We start from the raw sequence: 23,222 nt of genomic DNA, 5'->3' as shown, positions 1-23,222 counted from the left end.
ATTTGGCTAATTAATTAAAGAGGATGGTAAAGAGTCTAAGTTTTAATGTAGTTTCAAATGTATTATATATGTTTGTGTGTCATAATATAATAAACGTCAGTTCCGAATAAACAACTATTACTTTATGCTGCTTTGTAATATTGTACGATTAATATATAAATGAGGAATGATTACTATTATATAAGTTTGTAAATTATTAAGTTTATTGCAGTCTATACGCACAAAATATCATTTACAATCTATAATTAATCACATTAATGATTTATTTGTCTTTTTGCCAGAAAATGTATAAATAACATGCTTGTGAAAATATAATTTCCAATTTCGAAAGCTTCGTAAGAACACGGGGGAAAAATTTCATCGCGCTCGACTTTCAAAGGAACTTCCTCATGCGAGAAGCATCAAGCGACGCATATGGTACCGTATATGTCCGTGTCATAATGTTCGCGCATCGTTCAGGATCGGAGTTTCACGAACGAGAGATTGAAAGGAGGATCGAGGATCCACACATATCTCCACACTGCACGGGGGGAAAGCTGAGACAGGGGGAGGGAGACTTTTCTCTCGCGTATCCGAACGTTAGGGGCTGTAGGAAGCACGAGCGACTGCGCATTACCGATACGGCCGCTCTAAAACTCCTCCTGGCAAACGAGGGTTGGTGAATATCACGGGGTAACAGTGCGCGAACCGCCACCACGCGACGCGGTTGCTCTTTTGCGATGCATCTCGCTCCGATCGAGAGAAACGGTACATCGAGATAGTTTGCTGCCTACGCATCAGGAAACGCGAGCAATTTGTCGAAAAAAAAAAAAAAAAAAAAAAAAAAAAAAAAAAAAATCCGGACATTGTCATCCGCACTTGCATTTCTCGCGTTTCGCTGAGAGAGGGAGAGAGAAAAACAGAAAGGGAGAGGGAGAGAAAAAAAGCAATAAACATAGGTAGCAATTTGGACGGAAGTGTACGCGTTATGTTTGGAATAGGCTCCAGAGACATGATGCATCGTTCCATTAATTTACCCGGCAAATTGAGCGTGGGGAATTGCGGCTCTGCATTAATAACTTTTCCGAAAATAGTATCGTCAGTGCAATACGAATTACTTCGTCGAGACTGAAACGATTGGTTGTGATCCGACATCGCTAATTGAACGATGCGACTTATGAACAAGACAATTAATTAAAGATTTTACTCGTGGAAGATGTCTTTCAATTTCGCGTTATATTGTTAGAGAATGTTAATATACCTGCGAAAATCTTGCAGATATATCTCAAAGTATTTATCTAATAATGTTGTGTCGCCGCATGTTGATTACGTTACTTTAATCATTCGAGACAAAACCTTATTGTTAGTGTTCGCGAAGTGCTCGAGGAATATCCGGTTCGAGACCAGTCGATGAGTGTCAAGAAATACAATTGCTACCTTGGTACAATCAGAGGGAACCGTTCTCAGAGTGAGATCAAAGGGTAAAAGTTCGAATTGGATATCCCTGTCCGATGCGTAAATTGGATGTGTCGTGCGATACATAAATCGGACGCGCTGTGATAAAGAGCTCGGTGACACTTTCCCGGACCGGAAGGACAGCGGGATTAATGGCAGTACCAAGTGTCAGCCTGTTCGATGCTAATTCGAAACGCTAATAAAAAAAAAAAAAAAAAGAAAAGAAAAATACAGTGCACCGAGCGAGCCGAAGCAAAAATCAACCAAGTTTCGCAAGGCAGGATCTCGCCTGCAGGAGGATTCCCTCGCCGGAATCAATTTCTGGTAAAGCCGTGCACGAGAGAAATGTGGCCTAGAGAGGAATGCCACACAACTTTACGGTAATTTTCGCGTGCTTACTCGCTTTATTACACCTTTTCAGGCGCGCGCACCTTAAAGCGGTCGCGGCGCCGATGTTAACAACTCCGGAGCATTACGTTTTATCCGTCTCGTGACGCTGTAAATACCCGTTATTTAACGCAATCCTTTCCGCGTCTAGTGAATCCGTGAATATCGCTTTTTAAATAGTACATCGAGAATATTTCTCGATGATAATGCACGCACATTCGATGATCAATGATATTAATAATCGCTGCTATATGTATATATACTCTTCTATCGCGAATGCGACAATGTTTTCGCATTGCAGTTGCACATCATATAATTACATTAATATTTCAACTATAATGCATTCCGACGCGATGCATAAAGAGAATTCATTTTAATATTACATGTATGTTACACTTGAAAAATAATTTAATTTGTAATTGCATAATCTCGACGATGGAACAAACGTACGTGTCAAACGAGTGTAATTTCTTAAAAGCACTTACATATTGCTTCCTTGGTAGATTTATAATAACACAAGAGTTGACGCTTCTCGTGTAATTTATCGCTAAAATATGCATGTTACAAAAACGCCCACGCGTTTATACGCTCCACGCTTGAGATCATCTTTTTTGACTGTATCAACTTCCCTTCCGCGGGAAATTAAAATCATCAACAAGCTTCAGGGGGCCATACTATACTCTCTAGATTTTCCCTTATGGTTTAGTGTGCGCAGCTTGAGAAAATGGGCTCTTTACTCGAAACCCCCGCTGGCATGATCCCGCCATGACGCTGAAGAAGCTCAATATCTTTAGTCTTTTGATGCGAACTGATCAAACTTGGCGAAGGATAAGGCGGACGTTGAAATTCAATGTGCCGTTTTTATGAATTTTTTCAGTAGTAACTTTCTCTATTATTGCTTTCCTATTTTTATACCAATACAAAAACAACGGATTAATATCATATATATGATTGAAACATGTTGATTAAGGCAGATTGTTTGGTCTCTCATAAATAATGATTCAGTTAACAGTATAGTAAAAGATATATAAAAATTGTTCAATACATTCCGATCTATAAATTAGGGTAAAATAAAAAAAATTGAAAGTGAAGTAAAAAATCCCTAAGGCGCCTCTGGCGAACTTTCACCTTTATCGATTCGAAATAATTTTCCTGATTCAAACGATTTAAGCGTATGTTGAAACAAATGTCAATCAGCTCACGAAACAATATTATATGAAACCTGAAATTGACAAGTAAAACTGTTTTAATATGTAATCCACACAATTATTCATCGGTTAACTTCCCACTTAAAAATTTCTGTAAACTCAAATTTAATCTCGACCTTATGTCGGACTTGTCTACCATCTGTACAGCGTTTGTCCCGTTGGAATATGACGTGAATTTGTCCGTCGAAAAGTTTCAAAATCAGAATACACTATAGTCTGTCAAAGCATTCCCGCGTTAAATATTAAGTTACATTTATTTTTAATTTAACTGAAATACGATTAACCAATAGTTTGAAAAACAATTTACACTTGATTATGAAATCAAGTCTTATATTTAAAAGCTCAGTCAATTAACGAAGAATGAAATAAATTATAAATGTGCAAATCAATAATATGTATTCCAAACTTTTGAAACTGATAGATGCAAAACAGACAGAATTTCTTTTAAATTCTTAATCAAGTAATCATTTAAAACGAGTAACATCTGATGAGATGTTTTTTCACAATCGTTAAGAAGAATAGAATTCTGAACTTAAAGATCTGAATCTCGATATCCTTCTAATCTTTTCTTATGCAGCTCCTTTGTAAAAGTTTTCTTTTACTCGATCAACTCCAATAATGCCTCAAGCGATTTTATGGAAACATTTTTTTGTAAAAAATATTTTAATGATGTTAATAAAATGACATATATCAATCTCAATGATAAATTAGAAAAAAATTTCTTATTATTACATAAAAGATATTATTATTATATAAAATATTGTGATGTTAATACAGATGTAATCTCATCTGTAATAATATAAATGTAATTCACTCATATATTATGTATTGTATTGAATATTTAAGCGCATTGCTTATTTAGGTGATGTAGTTTATTATAGTAAGTTCTCAATGCAACCAGGTGTTTCAGAAGCCAATATTGAACTTCCACACATAATTTCGAAGAAATTCCTCTGGGGACTCTGGATACCAGACATAGCAAATTCTCTCTGAATAATAATATATTTATTAAAGTTTTACCAAAAATGTTTCTTTTCAATATTCAGATTTGCTTTAAATCGAACTTCAAATCTTAAATATTTTTAAATCTTAAATAATAATCTGTACCAAATTTGCAATAAGAATTTCATTTCGTATGCCGTTATTCAAAACTATTTGCGGCTTCCTGACGTCGTTATTGCGGACACCACGAGGTATTCAAGACATTTCTTGATCAGACACACCTCACGTATTCCCGACTTCCGGTCGGATGGACATATAGGAATACCGCAACTATCCGTTCTATAACACATCACTCGCTGTCTCTCTATTCGAATTGAGTCCCGTCTACCCTTCATCGAAAGACGCGCGATTGCAATTTACTGTAGGTCAGATTTGACGGATATCTCTCTTTATATGAGGTTTCGCGTCTTTTATTCTTATATCAATTGGCAAGTCGATAGGGAAATGTTAGTCCCACCCTTCGCTTGTGAGAACGTCAAAATAAAACCAGTTTTATTGCGAATAAGATTTACTCTGTCTGACGGGGTAAATAATGATACAATTCAAAATTGTGCCTCATAAATTTAACGTGATTTATAAGATAGAGAAAGAGAAAGGGAAGGAGAGAAAGAGAGAGAAGAAGAAAAGATATTGATAATGATTAATAACGCAACTAAATAGAATTGTGTTTTTATAGAGAATGCTGAAGTGGATTAAAGCATAAAATTAAAAAAATGAGTATGTGCGTATATACAAGTTTTTATAGTATTACTAAAAAAAATTTTTCACACATACATTTCTATATTTTAAATTTTCATATATATTATTTTGTAACAGATTAACTGACTGTATACATCTTTACGTAATCTCGTTTATTTTTACAGAGTTTTGAGTTGAATTAATGGAAAGTTTTTATAATGACACTTTTATTTAGATTCAGAGAAAGAAAAAATAATAAAGTCCACACAACGGAAGTTAATAAACCTATATGTGATGTATGTGTGATCGTAAACACAAATATATTTATAAAAGAAATATTCTTTTTTCATTGTGCCGGCATTTTAGACGTTAATGTTTTTCAGCCATTTATCATTCTTTTTGTTCGCTGTCACTGATTCATATGTACACTTCATTTGAACTCTGACATATGATGTATGTCGAGTTTTCAGATATCATACGTATAAATATATATATATATATATATATATATATATATATATAAAGTTGTCTATATAATCTAAGTATTTAATGGAAATTTAACGAAACTCAGTTATGATATATAGATCGAGTTGAAAATTATTTTTACAAAATTTGCAAAATACAATTTTTTTTTCAGTTTTTAACAAATACTTTCATGTTTATATTTTAAAGATATATATATACATATATGTGTATACACAAATTTATATAAACAGCGTCGCAATTTTATTGGCTAGCAGTACATATATGTATATGTGTGTGTGTGTGTGTCGCTTGTAAAATATTCTTTTGCTGTAAAATAAAATTATTTATATATACATATATATGTATATACAATATATATAAAATGTAATTTTATTTTATAGTAGGAAACATATTACAAGTGACACATACATACAGATTGTTAGAAATTTAATAATACATGCGTAAATTTAATTGCAGTCACCTTGTTATACCAATGTTTTGTCAAGTTATGATATGCATTTAAAACATTTAAGCGAGGTTAACAATTTCATTGCGCGAGTGAAAATAGCGAGCTCGTTAAGCTACCGTTTGCGATTCTCGTACCGTCGTCGCCTACATTGCGCTATCGTATTAAGTAAATTACTTGACAAAGTTTTTGAGTTAGGGAATGAACATATGTGTTTCATCAAATGAGCCACTCACTTCTTCGATAAGAGGACACCAGAGTTGGCGAAATCTTGTAATTTAGAATAGAAATAAAAAAAAAAAATAAAATAGCACAACTAGATAATAAGACTTTTAATACTCGCGTTAGTACTTTCGAGCTCTTGCAGTCCCTTAATGTGAAAAAGAAAAACTTTACAGCATCCGCCGCGCTTCGAAACATTTCATGCGCCTTCATAACAGAGTTTGGAGTTAACAGCGTTACTAGCGCGCGCGATACTATCGTATAACTGTATTACGTCTTAATGGATCTTTCGACTGCGACAACGGACAGTAAATGCTGCCGGACATTTACCTATAACCCTTATCGGTTTTTCGTAAATTGTAAAAGATGTTGATTCCTTCTGTATATTATCGATAGAATTTGTATTCGTTATTTGATAAAAACAAGTCCATCTCTAGCGTTTGTATGATTGTGAGAGATATTAGATTTTACAACTTTTCGCAACCCATCTCGCCCGCGTAATAACGACGTAGATAACGATTTAAACGCGCTCAGCCTGAAGACTTCTCTCTAATCTCATTTGAAACCCCATTACCTGTCGATGAAAATCAGATTACTGCGGCAGAGATTAGTCTGATCGTTTTTCTTTAGCAATATTACTTCTCATAGGATATTCTCAAACGTACTTCGTACATTGTTAAATATTTGAGATAATCTGCTGTCCGCGATGATTATTAAAAAAAAAAGTAAAAGAGAAGCTGCTTTTATCTTATTACGAATGAAATATTATGGATATGCCATAAAGGCGATATTACATTAGTAATAAAAATAATTGGTTTTAAAATTTTTATGCTAATGAAAGCAAGTTTCACTCATGCGCTTTAAAAAATATCATTATTGAATTTACATATTATACACTCTGAACGTTTTCCTACGCAAGACTCGCATAAAAAGTGATATTAACGAGATGATATGGTGAACCTTAAATTCTTAGTATAATTCGCGGAGACGCTAAAGAGGCTCCCCTAAATATAATACATTGTCGCAGTTATATTTCCTTCAACGTGATACCTCTATCTAAATTTCATTTGTGCTTGCCAATTTAATGAAATTATTTCATTCTCGTAAGCCTATTATTTGAAATTGAGAACATCGAATCTCTCAAGCGTGATATCGAGTTAACCGGTTGGGGGTATTTATGTATGAATATATTTCCATTAGCAGATTATTATTCTATTTTCCAATTATACGGGCAAGCTTTGATACAACCTGATAATAGTTGTAGATTATAATTAATTAGAGCGTACACATGCATTCAACCCTTTGAAAAAACAAGTCTTAAATGAGTTCTTGTGAATGCAGATTAAATGTAAAGAGCTTATCGATAAAAAAGAAACTTTCCTTTGCTCGAGATACCTTCGTACGAGAGAAGCTTCTGATGCCGAGATGTGTAGAAAAGTATCTACATATAGCGCAAGTGAATAAACTTTTCACCTACAGATAGAGAAAGGCTCAAATAGTTTTGCTCAAAAAGTTTGTCTATATGAGTTATCTGATTTATTTGCAAGTACTTTTGCGATCGTAGATTAAAAAGAATATAATAAAACCTATCGAATTCGATGTCGATATTTATATGTGCATTCATGAAAAACTTCTCTCTGACACGTTTAATAACATTTACAACAATGTATAACATAAATTATGCATAATTTATACATTATTATTTATATATTATTATTTATATATTATTATTATATATAATTTATATTATTAAATATATCATGAATGCAACTCTATATTAATTCGATCAAGATAATGTTCGCACGAAAAGCTCTTTGTTTTCAATTATTTATACATGATGTATATAATCAATCATAAAATGTGCATTAATTTGACATCTGCAAATTTTACAATACAGGTCCAACTCACGGTAGAATCTCTTTTTTTTGCAGATGAGAAGAAACCGGAAGAGCGCCTCGAGTCGTCACAGAATCGACGACTGATTATGACGCGCGTCCACACGCGGCGGCATTTCTCTCGTCTCCTCCTGTTGTTCTCTTCCTCCGGAGCCCTTCACGCTCGCCATTGCCTGACCCTCCTCCTTCTCGGCCTTACCTCTCTTCGCACAGTCTTATCGTGCGACGAGAAGACGAGGCCCCAGAGCCGTGACCCGAGCGCGCTTCCCTGCCAAGCTGAGGTAAGAAGATACATGGAGCAGAGGAATCTCGAGGCTCCCAGAGTGATCTCGGAATGGATGCAACGCGAGAACGAAGTCTCGAGTATGGTTGGTAGCGACGACATGTCCAGTGCTCATCATCCCAGTGATTTGCTTAAAATCCAACTCAATCGCGACAGATCCGATCCGGCAGTGACAAAACGAACGTACGACTATGGTATTCTTGTAAACATCATTACGAAAGATCAAGTGCATTTCCAATCTACGACTAATTATTTGAAACGGAAATTTGACGATCCTGTGAAAAATCAGCAGGTTAGCAGTGGAATTAATTTAAAAAATATGAAGCAAAGTGAGAAAAATGCGAAGAACCGGTTGGATAATCTGATCAGAAAGCAACGTAGCCTGCCGACGTTCCAAGCTACTACTCCTTACTTCTCGGCAAATGAGGGCGAAGTGCAATTTCAAGACGATCAAGATAGCGATAATGATGCAAGTTTGGCGATTTTAAGTGGACCTCATCAAAGTGCCGGCAATTTACCCGAGAGCTCTATTCACGATCGCAATACGAAGGGTACATTAATCGGAGCTCCGATCGATCAGTTGCATTTGCGCGAGGCTTCAAGTGTAAATCACCTGACAATACCGACGAGAAGTCGACGAGATCGTAATGAAGTCGATCTCGATGGAGCGAAGCGAACGGATCTAAACACGGATAATTTATTCGCTAAAACGCCCGTTAATCGCGCGAGTGAACGCACGAGCAATTTCACAGTTCAGCGAGATTTGCGCGAGAGTGAGATCTTAAGTCGACCAAACGAGGGCGATATTGACGTTGCGGCAAATCGACGTTTCGGCGATTCGGTAATGGATCGAAGCGATCGCAAGACTGTCGATTTCGAGGGCACAAAGCAAACTCATTTCAGCGGCCGCGATATCTACGCTCTTGATAATCAAAGTCACGGAACAAGTAGATCCGAGAGCACGGTTGATTACCTCCTCAGCGACAACTTCAACGTTGCTAATGAGTCTACGAACTCATACAATCCATACGTTGATGCAATCGCGATTAATACGGTTGCCCCTAACTTCCACGGTACCACTTCCACCGAGGACCGAGTCGAGATGGACAAAATTTTGGAAATCGAGAATCGAACCAAGATCAACGTGGATACCGATGGCACAGAAATTTCGACTATCGTGAATTGTCGCGATGGCGCGTGCTCCGAATCGAGTGATAACGACAATGCACCGGTATTTAGAACAAGAAAATATGGCAGAGTGAAGGAATTGAATGACAATCGGGAAGATGAGGCTAATTTCGCACGAGTCGACGACGTATCGATGATACCTGTCAGCGATAACGATACCGATATCAACGTTGACAGCGAAGCACCTTTCACTGGTTTCGAGGGTTCTCAGAAATTCCCCGTCAAAATCAATCATAAGTCGTCGGCGGAGTTACCGCAGGTTGAAAAGTTCGACAGGCGACACTTTGGACCGCAGAAGGAGGACATACTCGAAGAAACATCCACATGGTATCCGAGTACTGTGCTTCTCGACCTACCGAAGAGTCCCAGCCGAGACGTGCTTCATCGTCATCGCAAAACAGATGATAGTTCTGAGGACGACGTCACCGGGATGAACGAGAAGGAGGTAATCGAGAAGAATGAGAAGCAAAATGACACCTTGGACGAGTCGTGGCAGCCCGATATGTCATCGTCGGAGAGACGTTCGAGTTTTTCGGACGTCAAATCGAGCTCCGAAAAACTTGCGGTGACTCCAAATATCGCGTACGGTGACTTCGAAAACGTGACGAAGAAGGATAAGAACGATTCCGACGGAAGGGTGGAGATCGATGTGACAGTGCCAAGACGTGAGAATACAAGACCGATAGAGAAGACAAATATAACCATCCTGGGTCTCTTCGAGATGACGCACGGTGCGGTGCGAAGACCGGAAGGATCCTGCGAGCTTCAAGCGGCCAAATTGGCGGTCGAGCGTGTCAACGAGTCGGATGTGTTGAAGCGCTTCCGTCTACGACTTATTTACAATGATACTAAGGTGAGTTGGCCAATTAGTAAAGTAAACGTTGTCCAACAGCGTTGTTGTCATTGAACATTTAGTGGTACAATATTTTTCCTTTTAATAATAGTAGAAATAATTTAAAGCATCGCTTTTTTTGCAAATGCTGCATTTTAATAAACCGAAAAAATAAAATATAATATATGTGTGAGAAAAAAATTATATGATGAAGAAACAAATTAATACAAGAAACAAATTTCGCCAATTTCTATTTGAAATAATCCCGCACTTGTGCACCGTCACTGTTTTCATTTACAATTGATTTCCGTGTCCGATTACCAATACATGTGCAGAATGTGAGATTGTATTAAATCCTGTCTGTCTTGAATCCCAGTCGCAAGAAATTATTGGAACAGCGCACAATCTGACTTATATAAATCAACGAATTACCAGCTTAATGTTATTCCCCATAAATTGCTTTTTTCCAGCAAATATTGAAAATATTGATTATTTAAATCTATTATTTCTCATCAGTTAGTGATATTAAAGTAACATCGTGTAACGTAAAAATACTTATAAATTATAAAATATCACAGAGACTGACTCGCGTTTTATTTACTCTCCCTTGTAGAAAATACCTTTATTTTACTATAAATAGAGAGTACGAGAGTTTATAACTATCTTTCATCTCACTAAATATATTGTACGTACAGTTATTATATTTTTTATTTCATTAGTGGGGCGAGATGTGCGAAATATTATATGATTTCTTTATCAAATACCAAAAATAAACGAAAAAGTAGGAATTAAAATTCTCAGATTTTTTTTCATTAAACGTCCAAGATTCTCGAAACTTTCAGCTTGAAATTTATATATAGTTCTATTGGTAGCAACTTTCTGTCCGCTCGTACCCGCATCTTCTCGCATCGCTTAAACGCTTTAGAAATGGTACGCGCATCGCTCGAAATTAAGGAATATAGCTAGATGGTGGCGCCTAAATGATATCACCAGTTGCCTCGTTACATGAACGACGTTAAACTTACAAGAGAGAGAGAGAGAGAGAGAGAGATAAAGAAAGAGAAAGGGAGGGCGAGGGGAGGAGAGGCAACGGTAATTTCAGTAAAATTATTTCTTTCTCTGCTGGCGAAACTTGCGAGATATAGATTAAGCATTATATATAGGGTATATACTCGACGGCGGATCAAGCTCTTCTACATCGCTGCCTAAATTACATCATTCTTTTGGTAATTAGACCGGTAGGATAGCTAGCGGTAGCGACCGAGAAATCGCTGAAATAAAATTTCGAACGGATTTAATTGGAAAGTTTGCCTGGTAAAAATACTGGAGAACTCATTTTCTTTGCACATCTGCTGTTATAATTCGTGAAAAATAGTTTTGTGTGTTATATGTGCTCGCGCGAGACGTACGATGAGATATGCAACAACTTCACGCACGATTACTTTGACAAAAATACCGTGTAATATGCAATATAGGGAAATCTCATGAAGATTTGCATAATGTAAGACTGCAAGACATAAGGAAAGGATATGAAACGAGGTCGCGTTGAAATGCTGACAGTTTATTTTACTTCTCGAGAACTTCTTAGATAGAAGAACTCAATCGATCTCTTGGATCTACGATTTTTAAACTTTTAAGCATATATTATCCACCCTCCCAAATAATTCCTGATCTCTGTAGAGATAAATTCCCCGTGGCGCGACAATGTCACATTGGTCTTCCGGTATAAACTGAAACCGCTGTCAAATGCCTTGCTTCGAAACGCAGCTTTGAACATCTTCTGACAGTGCGACCTAACTACCATATGCGTTCCAACACAGTTTGCAATGCTCCCAGTGCATACGAAATACTCTTCGTAATGCTTGTCAGGTTGCGCTTTGAAATTTAATAATGTCGATCAGTGCTCGTGCGCACCTCGTCCTTCGGTTACACATAGTTGCGTCAATAAAATCAGTTTAAAAAGAAACACAATAACGTAACATAAAAAACAATGCTGTACAATAAATAATTAAAATTTTACTTTGTCGATTTTGTGAGTTTTTGCACGTTAATCCGTGCTAAATGAGAGAATGTGATACGTTCAATTAAAATTATCTTTTACATTATTAATATAATGTATATGTGCATGATATTATTTTTGTGGTAATAACAAAGTGAAATTGTTAAGCAGAATTTTTTTCAATTTTCTCCGTTTCTTTCTCGTATCTATTATAATTTACATTCTTTTGCAGTGAGTGCGTCAATAAAAAAAATGTTGAAGTTAAGGATGTCTAGTGAGACTTCTGATTCTCACGATGTCTCTCCGACGTACGCGATTTCTCTCGTCAGGTACTTCTTGCTCTGTATAAACGAATTTCTCAAAAAAATATTCGCAGAACTTTTATGAATCCTGTCAATTTCACGTACATATCTCTTCGTCGCTCAAATATTTTAAGATTATTCTAATATACGAAATGTCCACAAGATTAGATCTTATCCGTTTGAAACTTTCGAAACTGGTCTTACATGGAGAATAAGGCTTGCGGTGTGAAAATTTATCGCAATTGGTTTTTTGGATAGACAAAAGATAAATCTCATTTACGATAATGAAAGTCTCGCTAATCGTTCCGGTGCATTTCACGCTCTGACGGCTACCTCAAATACAGGCGGATAGTAAATTGGCGAGTGTTCGCGCATGCATACCGAATGCTGCTTACGGAAGCAAACTGACCATGTGTTTACCCTAAAAGAGAATGGTGGCAACGAATTGCGGTGTGGTCACGAACGCGGCGCGATTAAACCAATGTTTTGTTTCCTATTCAGGGAATGAAGGCAAAGCGTCGAGAGGATTGCTATACGCTTGAAAGTTTTCACTATGGTGCACCTTCGTGGCAGAAATCCTAAATAGTTTTACATATATATGTTCATTTAAGTGGAGCGATGCTAATAATTATATCTGTTCAGCTTCAATAGAATCCACAGTGTGATGCAAATCCAAAATTTACACACAGATTTATATATATATAATAAATTTCCGATTGTATTATACATAATATGCATTTTGAAACTATTGCATATTTTTAAGCGAGGACAATCATAATTTACAAGTTATAACAAAAAGAATTTAGAAAGTTAACGGCTCACTTTTTTAAAATTATAATATAAATAATCTAAATATAAACATAAATTTATATAAATGCTTTCGTACGCTTTCAAAGGTACCGTATATATACCTCTGATAAATATCAATTATAAAATTTGTTCGTATAATTTTTTGATTGAAAAAAATTATATGCAAAAATTTATATAAAAAATTAAATATTGTACACACACACAGAAAATTAATCGCTCTAATCAGAAAATGGATCGTGTCTCTCAAATATCCGGAGTTAAATTGTACGATATGAATATGAAATTATGAGAAACAGACGAATTTCGTGAATCGCAAAATCATATTTGTCCATGCAAAACCCATATTCGCGTTGGTCGTAATCCTTGCTGTATGTAATCTCACCACGCTCAAAAGCGTATCACAGAGTGAGACATTCATAATAAATGATGCGAGATCGGAAAGAGATAAGAAATTTACAGTATTTTCACACAATCAGCGAGAATACTGCGTAAATTTAAACTTTTTATGTTTTTACATTTGGGGGGGGGATCTACATATATATAATTTTATATCAATATGTTAACATTAAGTTATTACACTCAGTTAATATATTTTATATATCTCGTATTAACATTAATATTTTTAATGTAGTTTGTATCAAAATAATTTTTAATATGATAGGATGTAAAATATTGAATATTTTCAAATTAAGTATTTTAAAATTCAATTAGTTTTTTAAAACAATTTATATAAAAAATTCTTTCTCTTGCGATAAAATATCCGCAAAATATCTTTTGATCTCATTTTAATAACTTTGCTTTAACTGATGTAGAGCTAAGTTATCCATTAACATGGATGGATAGATTAAATTAGGATGCAACCAGTACATTATAAAAATAAGTTATTATATAATTACCATAATTATATTTTTACACAATTAATAATTATATACACAATTAATAATAATTATTAGTGTATTTTTTTATCAAATAAATTAAGTGAAATCTACTATATAAATGAAATGCTTCCTATTTTTTTGGAATAAAATATACAGCCTAATCTGTTCCAGACCATCCATTTTAAGGATCCATTTCAACGGATCTATCTACAATCTACATCTATAATCTCTACAAATCCGTTGCGCCAAAATAAAACAAAAATTTATCACTCACCGACTGATGCGCAGCAGCAGAGTTGACATTGAAGCTACGTTGATCTGTAACATACAAATATAAAATCCAAATTATAGCTTCGCCTTAAAATAATTCATATTTAAAAAAATTATTATTGTACAAATTAAATTTTCTATGCAATGCATATAATAACACACTAAACAGCTATATATGTATAATAAAATATTTTAATAAAATTCTGACTTTTAAGACTATTTCTCCTTTAAATAGAAACTTTTACAGAATTTATAAAGTAAGAATTTAAAAATATTTTTCTCTAATGGCTCTCTTGCTTTAATCATTCAAAGTAAACGAACAGAATTAATGCCCGTACATAATTTATATAAAACAACTAATAACCAATAAATAATAAATATTTAAACCAAGATTGTTTCGTTGGCATTTTAGGCCTTTCCTAAGCCTCTTCCTCCTATCAGATTGTCTGTCAGGGTCATTAAAGTCCGCCGACTAACTAACGCGACACTTTTAACGGCACAGTTTTTTTACCCCGACATATATCTATATGCTCTTGTACATATATATGCTCTCAGAGCACATATATGTCTTCAAAATGTAGGAAAAAAGAAGGGCCATGATATTCGACAGACTACATATGAAGACATGATATAGAGACACCATATGGTGCATGAGACAAGAGGCGGGACGAAATTAAACGAAGACAATCTCACCCTGCCCTTATCGGGCAATCGATCAAATTTTCAATTCAAGTCAGATTGTTTGTCGAAGCAAAATCGAAATATCACGCGAAGACGCGAATAATTTATTCGTGACACACTCAAAATTGATGCATTAATAGTCGGTGCACTTAACGCATTAAATACGCTCTTTACATATGAATAATTTGCGATTGGTGACAATGCTTTTATACAAATCGTTTGGATACTTAGCTTCTTCTTCAGGACCTTCCAGATATTAAGCCCTCCTACCAAATGTCAATATATAATTTTGTAATAAAATGTATAATTTGTAATTTATTTTATAGTTGAGAAAGATTATATATCACATTATATGTCACATTTTAGTATAAGTGGATAAATGTACAAGTTAAAATATATATTTGTGTTACATTTGACAATATAATTAGATTTGCACAAGATAGATTATTTACACGACATATTTTGATCGAACGAATCTTGCGATAAACAGCAGTACATTGTAAGGAAATGAGTGCGAAATATAAAGTAAATGAATTAATTATTGCCGCGAAATATTATAATAACGCAAAACAGAATAAATTCATGCGAAATATTCCGTTTTTTAAATTTTCAAATTATTAATTAAATGATTTATTAAGTTATTAATTAAACGATTTATATATTACTATTTTTCATTTTTTTCATAAGTTTAATTACTTCAATCATGATAAATTACATTTGGATATGCGAAAAATTTAATGCATCGGATGAAATATATTTGGCTCTAAGCATTGTTATAGAAATAATTGTTATTAAGGATCGTACAAATCGTAATTAAATAATTTTATAATTTTTTATAATTTACAAAATAACTTTTATGAAAAGATATTATAATTTAGGATTCTTATCCTTTGTTGCTTCGATTTTAATTTGAAACAATAAATAATTGTATAAAATACAATTTGATAATATACGGAGTATATTGTCTCGTACCACAACTTTACTGCTCGAATGTCGCCGAGCGAATAATGACAAGGTCGTACTAGGTAAGCAATAGGGCGCTATATGTTGTCAAGACCAAACACAGTTAATTCATTGCCGAAATATTTTATGTACTATGAAATATATATACACGGAATATACTACGTTTTTTTCGAATCATATATTAATTATTAATTAAACGAGGCTTTTCGTTACGTAAATAAAATAATAAGCAAATATTTAATGGAATATCCGAAGAAAGTTATATTTCTGTATAATAAAAGTTTTAATAAAATATACGCGCGAGAATAAATGCGCAAAAATAAATAAATAATATGCACAAATAAAATAAATTACTCATCAAGATTGCTTCACCGTCGCTCTCCTAGATTTTTTTCTGTAGGGTTCATTACACTTACTAGAGTTTGTTGCATTCGCGAAAATATAAGTCATTACAGTTCATTACTGTTCATTATCTTTAATCCAATATCGCTATAAAAAAGTACCTACTAATTATATATATATATAATAGTAGGTACTTTTTTATAGCGATATTGGATGACTGTCTACTGCAAACGTACACATACATATATATATATATATATATATACGTTTGCAGTAGACAGATTGATCGACGTATATAAAATTTATTTATTATTATGCGTAATATAAACGTTGCTGAAAAGCTCTGAATCAGAAATATGGTGGATAATAATTCATTTAATTCGAATTTATGCTTCAATATTATACTATGTAGGAAAGCGCACATAAATCTTGAATTGTTCGAAATTCAAACTCACGTGATTTCTCATTCTCAAAACTACCGTCGAAAGCAAGTGTCATTACAGACGCGAATTCAAAGAGCCATATGGCCTTTATGTCTTTAGTATGAATTTCTTGCACATACGTGAAAGCACTCTCGCATATAATAGTATATGCATCTAATTGTGCACGTGCGTATGACGCATCTGTGTCGCGAATCAGAGGCAGACACAGATTGTGAGATGCTGAAATACCCCCGCGAGATATCGATAATTTAACTAATCTACGTAGAGTACCAATCTCGTGAAAAAGTTCTAAAAAGAAACTTGCCAGTTTCTCTCGTGCTCTCGAAAAGAACAGACGAGCGGAAAGTTTCGCAGATTCCATATGTTAAAGTGGAGACATCAAACTCTACGCCGACTTGCTTATAAACTCGGTGCATTATCACAAACCGGAATATCGCGGAATCTAATGTGAATTGAACGAAAAAGTAGATGAAGACTCTGCAATATCTCTCAAAAAATTGAATTTCAACATGAGTTACCATTTAACATATATTTGCCAATTCATATTAAAAGTTAGAAAACGAAGCGAGAATAAGTGCAATGTTTTACGTTCGTAAGAGAATTTATCGAGAGTTTAAATTATGCTTTATACAAGATATGTATGATACAATCGTCGAATGTGTATTCATGCATGCAGCATCACGATATCTTATCGATAATATGCAATATATGAATTCAGCGAGAGGCTATCTCGTTTCTTATATGATATGTAACTCGAGAGAATCATAAATATAAAAGCTATTAATTCTAGTGTTAAAACTTTCTTAATCTGAGTTACATTGAAATGCTATATTTTAAAACTTAACGCATATTAGATGAAATATTTGATCTTTTGCATTTCCTGATTAAGATAGGCGCGATTTATGAGAAACATTCGTTTTTGCATTTTCCAGGGATTTTGTTAATTAACCCTTCCGTTCCGAAAGAGATTACTGCGCCTTAATAGGGAATATGAAAGGAGATCTAGAGGCCGAATGGGATTTCTACAAACTTATATAATAATTCCTACCGTGCTAAATTTACAAAACATAGCGCAGATGCAATTAAAGCCGGTAAATTAAACAGATTTCCTGTGATACCTTCGAACAATGGAATGCTGTAAATCATATTTTGCTATGCTCATTTGGCTAAAGAGCTTAATATTTTATCCGTCGCTTAACCGTAGAAATATAGAATTACAGTATTTTCAAGAGACTCTTATAGCCTCGTCTCGTACATATCACAAATTGGAATAATGCATTGCATTCACGATTTTTAAGTAAAAAAAGTAGAACGACAATGATGCAGAAATAATGTGATAAAGGTTTGGCAACTTTTTCATCTCGAAACGGTATGCCACTGTCTAGAAGTTAACTCTGATTTTTTTCTGTAAAAGATTGAACTCTAACATACAGTTGGATTGAAAATTTAATTTTCTGCTACTTTAAAAGTGTTTTTAATGGGGTCACAGGAACCTGAATTCGCCCCTGGGAAAATTACGAGGGAATAGTTTGTCCATTAACGCACGCAACCGCGCTGCTAATAAATTATTGATTATGCAACATTATCAAAGCGTTGCACTGCTATATTGTTCCTACGACAAAATTAATGAGTAATATTGCAACATTTGTAGCGGTTCTCTTTACAATTAAAGGAAACTTGAAAAGTTCAACTTGGAAGTTCGGAGCAGCTTCTTTCAGCGAAAGTATAAGCAAGATTAACTCTTTTAAACTCACGTTTTTATTGACCAAAAGAAAAAAAAAGTTATTGAGATCTGCAAAATTTTTCATCATCTTTTCCCCTATAGATAGTCGAAGAAATTGTCATCTTTTAATTATCAGAAAGGTAAAAAGCTGTGCGTACGATTGGAGATCGCAATAAGTTTCTGTTTTGAAATAAGAAAAATTGTAAAAAAAGTTGTGTGTATCGTTAATTTGTATAAAAGAGAAATGTTAAAGAAACGTGTAAAAGATACAATCATAAATTTAATCCCCCAAAGATATTCTTTTTTTTTGCTATCAATTCTCTCTTTTGACAAAAATCATTGGCGTGAATTATTATATACGTACATTCATATGTCAAGATATCGTATACGAGAAAATTACCATACTGCTGAATCACATTGTCGTTTGTTGAGAAAGTGGCGGTAAAAGTTTCTGTCTAGAATATAAAATCGCCGACCATTAGTTTCAAGAATGGCGATATTTTCAAGTATAATAGTATTCTGTTTGGAAAGTTTTAATGTAAAATATATTATTTTAAATATAAAATAATGGAAATCTTCATACATATGTATATATTTTGTTATGTCGTCATTAATAGAAAGAGATTTAAACGTTAAGATATTTTATATCCGTGTCGAGAAAATATTTCTCGAAAAATTTAAAACCCATCGATGTTGTAATAATGAATGTCAGCGGAATTTCCATGTTCCTCGCTAGGCAAACGCATGAATTTTCGTTGAAATTCCGTTACAATCGATTCGCGACTTCGATAGAAGCCCAGAGAGCACACGCATGAGCGCACACACATACACATGTCGAAATACCTGTTTGATTCTGCTCTCCAAGGACGTATAGATTCGTGCGCGATCAAGTTTAGGCGCGACATCAAATTTATCTCACATTTTGGAATACTCGCATAAATCACGCTGAGCGATAGAACGCATCGCGCAATTTCGCATATCAGAGGAAAAATTGAGAAAAATTTATTCCAAAGTCAAACATATACATGCACCAAGTCTAGCATTGATTCCGGTTGTCAAATAAAAAAATATATTCGCAAATTTATGTCGCAAACGTTTCTGAAGATTAAAGGGTATTTCAATGAATCTTTCTCTTGCTTTTGCAACGTCAAAGGAATACCTACATCATCGTATTGCCATTATTTAAATGCGTTTAAATGTATGCCACGTTACTTTTCGTCTCATCGAATCCTTTGCGCGAGCGAATGTACATAATAACGAGGCAGCAAAATTTGTCTCTGAACACGTTTCGCTCCGAGGAAGCTTATATCTGCGATGCTTTTACGCACCATCGCTTGATCATCAGCGTATAAATTAATAATACCCGAAAACAGGTCCCGCTGAGATTCATTCTCGTTAGGATATAAAGCACAATGGACGTGCATCTTGACACCGGATTTACCGTTTACGCTGATAATGCACGATGTCACCCTTACATTATGTACTATATATTTACAATACGGTTTTAGAGAATTGAAAATTTCTCGTTTGATTTTCTTTACAAATTTCTTTAACATTTCTTTGACTTGTATTCTCTTATAAAATAAATTGAATTATTTGCATTTTAATTTGCAAATGTATTTAAAGAATAAAAATGCTAATAAAAGAATTAAGAGAGAATTAAGAGATTTTATCTTGCTTCGGTTATTGATATTGATTTATGTAAGTCATACGAATCGAATTAATGCTGAAATTGAATTATTGAAAAATCGAACCGTGTTTTTTCACTCGGATCACATTTAAACGCGAAAGATCACGCTCGCAGAGAGGAAATGATCTCGTAGCCGCGAGGGCAACTTTCCCTGTATGTACCATTTCCACAGAGAAGCGTAGAGGAACTTTGATTAATTGCCGGAGGTTGTCGTATGACCTTCTTCCACCGCGACGAGATCCATCCGGAGAACGTTTATTATACCTATACATATACGCACACCCTTAAAATCCTCCGGCGCATCGACAGATGGAAGATCTTCTCGATTGCTTCGCGAACTACGGTATATGATATATACAAAGTTGTCCATTCTCAAAATAATTGGAATTTCTTGCCAGTGGCAAATTGCCGAATTAAAATTAATCGAGACCGTGCTCGGCGTGCAGAACATCGCGTTTGGCAATACTTTCGCATTCAGATCGCAAATCCGTAGTGAACTCGCGCGTATTCGTATATCAATCGTTCGCGGTCAGAAAAGTTAGTGGTTCGAAATAAATTAATTAATTGAAACTTGAAAGAACAATTTTATATTGAATTGCAAAAATCGATTCTACTAGAAATTCTACTTCTCGTGCTTGTGATGGAAGCGGAGGTAGAGATCGCGCTGCAACTAACAGAATCGAGCGTTTATTGTATACCTAACGTTATAAAAAAAATAATAAAAAGGAGTGTCATCAAATGCAGTCTCAACTCGCATTAATTTCAAGAGCTGAAATTAGAGAGAGCGATACACCTACAATGATCTACGGATGCCAACTTAGGAGATGAAGCTTTTTCTTTAGATTTCATCAGGAATGATTTAATTAACAAAACATGAACGTTTGAGAAAACGATAATTACAAACGGCTAGGGTTTGGTAAACGCGAAAACGGGCTGAATTGTAAATACTCATTAGCCACGGGATGGCAACAATGATGTACTTCAATAAGGGTGTGATGTAGAACTCCAAGTATTACGAAGCTCTAAAGCTTCTTTCTGAAAGGGGTAGAATTTGCGAGTAATGGTACGCGGGCGACCTATATAATCTTACACTATTTCTTTGGAGGCTCACCCTTTCTTCATCGTTGTACTTTAAATATATTTTAAAATAACGATGATGTAGGTGATTATATGTATAATAAGCATATCGATAAAGATTATAAAAACAAAGTTTTATGAAATTTTACATTTCTTTAAAATTTTTATTACATAATTTGTTGCAATTATTGATAATTATCCTAAATTAATTAAATATTTTATCTGATATTTTATCCGATCCAAAGATTTTTGTAAGCGACAATGAACATGTAGCAGCGTCTGATTAATTACGGCTTAGGCAGCATAAAATACAATATTTTTGAACAATTGCATTAAGAAACAATTTATTTTTTAATAATTTTAAGTAATAAAGAAAAAATATACGAAGATAGATGGAGGAGAAGGGAATATGATATCAAAAATGTTCATGTAGCATAGAGATACGAAACTTTGAAAGTCGTCAAGATGTATGCAAGAAACTTTTTCTTGATCACGCAGGAAGAGATTCGAAGTCGACATTGTAGAAACTGACTAGAAACTAAAATCGAGAAAAGTCAGTAGCGTGGAATTCAATCAAAAGAAGCCCGGGCGCGCAAACTCATTTTCAACGTAGCGGAGATTTCACTTCAATTTAAAAAATCGAGGACAATTACGCGCGCGGCTGTTGCGTTTCGGCTTTTTTTTCGTACGTTCTGTGTCTCGTTCGCTTATTACGGTCCATCTCGTTTCGTCTATCCTTACTTGCATTATCTACCAGTGGAAAATGCCCTTTCTGCAAAATTCTTTCTGGATCCTCTCTTATATTCCACTTTGTAGACAGCTAATTGATATCAAAAGAACGTTTTAACATCAAAGACGGATATGCTCTGCCGGATATCAATTCCATCAATATATAATCTCAATTATCCCGAAATCATTTTTACAGACGAAAAGATTTTATTGCTATTATCGTTGTCGTTATTAATTTTTATTTACTCTTTCAAATATTTATAACACTTACTCTCTTTATTTCTCTTTTTCTTCCCCTTTCTCTCTCAACAATATTTAATTATTTTGCAGATTATTTTATTAATATCATAATTTTTTTAGTTATAAAACATCTATATTTTTTTTATCAAAATTTTTCTGAAAGTTATTTTATTGATTCAAATATAGATTTCAATATAGATTTTATTGATTGAAATTCAAATATTGTAACTTATGCACGATTATTCACGCGAAAACTCATTATATATCCTTGGTCTCTTATAATTTTAATAAATAATTTTAATATATATATATATATAAACTCATTTATAATATATAAACTAATAAATAAATTAATATAGATATCACATTATATTTAGCTCCTTAATATTAACGTTAATGTTAAAAGCTGAAATTGATAATAGTATTATAATTATTATAGCAATAACGGATCACGTGAAACATTGTAAGTAAGTTTAAACAATTATTGTATAATAACATTATACAATTTGACGTGAAATATTTCCAATATTAATTATAGAAAGTACTGACTATTGTTTTTACTAATTATGAACGCGCGTGTAGAATGCATCACGAAATACTAATTGATGCATTCTGCTAAATTATTCCATTGTTTACTATATAAATATTGTATCATTTATATAAATACATATGTGATATCTTTATTACTGTATGTCTATTAATACTGTAATATTGATTTTTTTATTATACAATTAGGATAATAATTATATACAATAATATCTATTTGTAACTTTAGAATAAAATCTTTGTAAAGACGATATGTGTGTTATGATCACATGTGTGTTATATATATATATATCTTTCCCATTTCGTTTTTAATCTAACCCTAACCTATAATTAGGCGCACGAAGCGAAGTTATATTATTCTTTGATAATAAAAAATATTAAAAATTACAATGCATGCATAAAAATATATTAATTAATTGTGCAATGCATAAAAGTTCAATATTTATATATCTTTAACAGAAAATCTTAA

General features: G+C 33.8%; 1 protein-coding gene across 3 annotated transcripts in view; it reads left to right on the top strand.

Moving 5' to 3' along the window:
* The first annotated feature begins 689 nt into the window (after positions 1 to 689).
* Gaba-b-r3 (gamma-aminobutyric acid type B receptor subunit 3) overlaps positions 690 to 23,222 on the top strand; it is an 85,225-nt gene continuing 62,692 nt past the window's right edge. For all 3 annotated transcript variants that reach the window (XM_083052630.1, XM_083052631.1, XM_083052632.1), the window contains exons 1-2: positions 690 to 1,814; positions 7,794 to 10,081. In XM_083052630.1, the coding sequence (XP_082908756.1) occupies positions 7,847 to 10,081 (2,235 nt within the window). In that variant the 5' untranslated portion in view covers positions 690 to 1,814; positions 7,794 to 7,846. The remainder of the gene's footprint in view (positions 1,815 to 7,793; positions 10,082 to 23,222) is intronic.

This window comes from Prenolepis imparis, unplaced genomic scaffold (genome assembly GCF_030444845.1).
Source record: "Prenolepis imparis isolate NDT839.2.m4 unplaced genomic scaffold, iyPreImpa1.0 SCAF_13, whole genome shotgun sequence".
NCBI classification, from domain to species: Eukaryota; Metazoa; Arthropoda; class Insecta; order Hymenoptera; family Formicidae; genus Prenolepis; species Prenolepis imparis.
This window is presented reverse-complemented; position numbering and strand designations above follow the sequence as displayed.